The 3,827-nt window shown below is 52.5% G+C and overlaps 1 protein-coding gene across 1 annotated transcript; it reads right to left on the reverse strand.

Annotated features, from left to right (window-relative positions):
* Positions 1 to 868: 868 nt before the first annotated feature.
* LOC127295594 (uncharacterized) lies at positions 869 to 3,350 on the reverse strand. Its single transcript, XM_051325557.2, has 3 exons — positions 2,920 to 3,350; positions 2,323 to 2,364; positions 869 to 2,234 (listed from the first exon to the last, which is right to left on the reverse strand). Exons 1-3 carry the CDS (start codon positions 3,031 to 3,033, stop codon positions 1,044 to 1,046), a joined length of 1,347 nt encoding a protein of 448 aa, XP_051181517.1. The 5' UTR covers positions 3,034 to 3,350; the 3' UTR covers positions 869 to 1,043.
* Positions 3,351 to 3,827: the final 477 nt, after the last annotated feature.

Consider the following 3,827-nt stretch of genomic DNA (forward strand, 5'->3'; position numbering starts at 1 on the left):
TTTCTGGTATGTGGCTGTAGCTAGTGCATGATACACATATTTCCTATAATGAACTTGTTGAGTACGCTCGTACTCATGCCTCTTTGAATCCCCTGCTTAGTTATGGAGGCACTGGAGGAGAAACTACCGTGGAACTCGAAGACAAAGGAGTCAACTGCAACAAGATGAAGAATCTAATCAAAGAAGTCAATGAAGTCTTCTGCATCAGCTAGAGTGTAAACTTAGACTATAATAGAAGAGAACCTTTCCCTAATCCTAGCACCTAAGTAGCTAGAGTTCTATAACAAGCCAAATATCTCTAGAGCTAGAGTTAGCAATGAGTTAGTCTACGAGTTGTTTTTCTGGAACTTATTTAAAGTTTTACCTCACTGTAAAGTAGGAGGTTGTGTTGATCTTCTGTAAACAATTCGTGTATCCTTCTATAGACATACCTTGGACTCGCATATGTTTCTGTTGTACCACTCTGAGGGATGTAATATGAGTCGAACGGTATTTCACTTGTGTTATGTCAACGACTTGTGTACTACACCATGCAGTGGTATGCTGAGTCACCGCACTAGGCCACCCCTCACCCACCCCTAGACCAGGCGGTGGGGGTGGGGATGATCGAAATCTATCTCGAGCGGTGGCAACTGTGGCAAGGAAGGAAGGCTTCTGAGCTAAATATTCCCTCCTGCCAACTGTTTTGGAGCGAGCAGTGAACTAGAAATTTAGGCCTCAAGACTCCGCATATATGCAGTATTTCGAGGTGCAATGCGGGTTTGATGGAAAAAAAATAATGGGGATGGCTATTTTTCTGGTATCTGCCTAGAACTACTTTTTACCCGCAAACTGACAGTTATTATGCAGGTTGGTAGGACGCAGTGTCTGACAAAGTATCAATATTAGTCAAGCCAATATGTTTCATTCAGATATTCTACGGATCATGTTTCTGAACACAATAGTGGCAATACTAGGAAATGAAGGTGCAGGGAAATAGTAAACTACAGTTCGCAACTCCCTAATATCATGTCAGTTTAGTAAACCATCAAACTTAGCAGTTTCTAAAACACCGGCCAGGACACCCCCGGTGGCTGTGGCCATTGGTGCCCCTCAAAATGCGGCTGATGTTGCAGCGGCATAGGAGGAGGCACCGACGGCTCCATGTAGCCCCACGGTGGCTGCGGCCATTGATGCCCCTCAAAATACGGCTGATGTTGCAGCGGCATAGGATAAGGCACCGACGGCTCCATGAAGCCCCACGGTGGCGGCGGCCGCTGCTGCTCCAGCATATGAGGTGGTGCCCAGCGGGGCGGTGGATGCGGCCAGCCCCAGGCCGCATGCTGTGGCGGCAGCACAGAGGGCGCGCCCCAGCACGGTGCCGGATAAGACGGCGGCACTGGCTGTTGACAGAATGGTGGCGGTCCTGCAGGCAAGCCCCAGGATGGCTGCGGAATAGGCGGTGTCACCTGTGGCGAACCGAAGCCTGGTGGTGGGATAGGGAGAGGCGCCAACGTAGGCTGGTGCCAGCGCGGTGGCGGGTGCGAGCCGAAACCTGGTGGTGGGGGCGAGCTGAAGCCTGGTGGTGGCGGCGAGCTGAAGCCGGGTGGCGGGGGTGAGCCGAAGCCTGGTGGCGGTGGCGAGCTGAAGCCTGGTGGCGATGAGAGGATAGGCTCGACCGCGCACGGCGACGAAGGCGGAGGAAGCACCGCCGCCGTCTGTGGCCGCGGGGGCGACGGGGACGGAGGCGGCGGAGTCGGGGAGCGCATCCACCGCGGCGGAGGCGACGGTGGCGGCTGCGCAATGTCAGCCTCTTCGAGTTCCATGTCCTCTTCCATGCCGGCCTCTTCGAGCTCCATGGCCTCTTCCATGTCCGCCTCTTCGAGCTCTATGCCCGCATCTTCGAGTTCCATGTCCTCTTCCATCACCTCCGCCTTCACGGCCGCGACACCGCGCGGGTAGGCAGAGCCGCGCGTCCGCTTGGACCGCGCGCGTCGCACCACCAGCTCGAGCACGTGGTGGGCGGGCGGGGGCATGGGCTCCAGCCGCTCCGGTGCGGCCTCCCCGAAGCCAGCGAAGGCGGCCACAGAGCCGATGGGGCACTCCGTCCAGCCGATAGCGTCGACGTCGGCCGCGACCTGCGTGGTTGTGATGGTCACGGCGGAGGGCCGGGCCGCCGGAGCCGAGCTGTGCAGAGTGGAGCGGCGCGGCGGCTGCAGGTCGATGTGCCCCACCAGCTGGTCCATCATTTTCTTCTGCACCTCGCAACAAAAACCCCATCCAGTCACGCCAACGGCAGCGGAAAAAACTGAAGGTAAATAAGGAGGATGAACAGGAGAAAACCTTGTTCGGCTGTAGCTTGACGAAGCCATGCATGGAGACGATCTGCAAGCGGGGAGTACATGGCAGCCGAATCAAACGAGCGGACACCACAAAGACATGAGATTTCATACAGCTAATCCCTAAAACGGATTTAATAATTAAAATGAAGGAAGAACCAGATTCAATTTAAAAAAAAGGTGAAAGAAGAACAGATTCAGTTTTTAAAAAGTGAAATAAAAACAGATTCAGTAAACATGAAGAGAAAAAAGAACAGATTCAGTTAAGAAACAAAGTGAGAGAAGAGCAGATTTTAGCAAAAAAAAGAGAGAAAGAAGAACAGATTCAGTAAGTGAAAGAAGAAGAGGTTCAGTTATGCAAAGACAGTAAACGAACAGAAGCCTCAAAGATCCGATTCGAGAGCCAGCGTGATACACTGATAGAGTAACATGGAAGGATAACGTTGGACCGGCAACACTCACACGAATGAATGAATGAAACAACATACTCCGTATTTAGTAAAAACAAAGGACAGTGAATGAAGGAAGAACAGATCCGATTCTAGAACGTATCAGATGAATGAATGAATGCTGTAGATAGAGAGATTTGGTAGGCACAAACGTGGTTGAGCTGGTCGTTGGTGATGCTGGCGCCCCAAGGATCGACGAAGAAGCGGTGGTACTTCTCCAGCGTCAGGGGCCCTCCCCACAGAGGCTTCTTCCAAGGCCCGGCCATGGCCGCCGCTCCCTCTCGACTCACGCCGCCGCAGATCTTCCTCTCCTCTTCTCTGCTTTGCGAGATGGTGCCTCAGTTCTTTGTCTCGGCCAAGGCCGACCCGCCCCCGTGCTTGGTGCAGGCTCGTACGCAACTCACGTACGCTACCTGCTCGGGGTGGGGTGCCTTGCGCGGAAAACGCGCGCAGAGCAGAGAGCAAGGAATTAATGGCGTTCCAGTACGATTGGGCGGTGGCGAGGGGGCAGCTGCAGCTGCAGGCTTTTTCCGCTGCCTTTTGATCCGATCAGCTCATCGGATCGGATGGAAGAAAGCCGAGGCCACCTTCTCCTCCAATTCGGGAGACCTGGTCAACCGAACCAATAATTTTGGATGGATGTGAATTTTGAATTTCGAACTTTTGGTCGGGGTCCGCAGGTTCAGCTTTGTCGTCGCCCCGCCCCGAAGCCTGTTTTCCCCATCCACCAATCCACCAGCATTTCACCAACAAAATCATTCTCCGACGATAACTTTTTTAAAGATGATTCTCGAGCGAGACCAGGATGTCCTCCTATTATAATATATATACACATGAGACTTAAACTTTTTTTTTGGACGAGCAGTTCCTCTGCAATGTACCTCGCTGAACTCAGCTGACCAAGGATCAGGATTAGCAAAGGCAGGAAAACGAATCACTCAAACTGTCGAACACATCACCCAAATGCAGGCTTAAATTGGCGTTGAATTAAAAGTCCGGCAATATAGTTTTTATAGTTTTCACCGGCACGATGAATGTAGTTCTCAAGTTACTCCGTGTG

The sequence above is a fragment of the Lolium perenne genome, chromosome 4, assembly GCF_019359855.2.
Source record: "Lolium perenne isolate Kyuss_39 chromosome 4, Kyuss_2.0, whole genome shotgun sequence".
Taxonomy (NCBI): Eukaryota; Viridiplantae; Streptophyta; class Magnoliopsida; order Poales; family Poaceae; genus Lolium; species Lolium perenne.

Coding starts and splice junctions, on each gene's coding strand:
- LOC127295594 (XM_051325557.2), bottom strand. CDS start 3,033: ATGGCCGGGCCTTGGAAGAAGCCTCTGTGGGGAGGGCCCCTGACGCTG. Junction 2,365..2,919: donor CCAACGACCAGCTCAACCAC/GTTTGTGCCTAC, acceptor CCCCGCTTGCAG/ATCGTCTCCATGCATGGCTT. Junction 2,235..2,322: donor TCAAGCTACAGCCGAACAAG/GTTTTCTCCTGT, acceptor TGCGAGGTGCAG/AAGAAAATGATGGACCAGCT.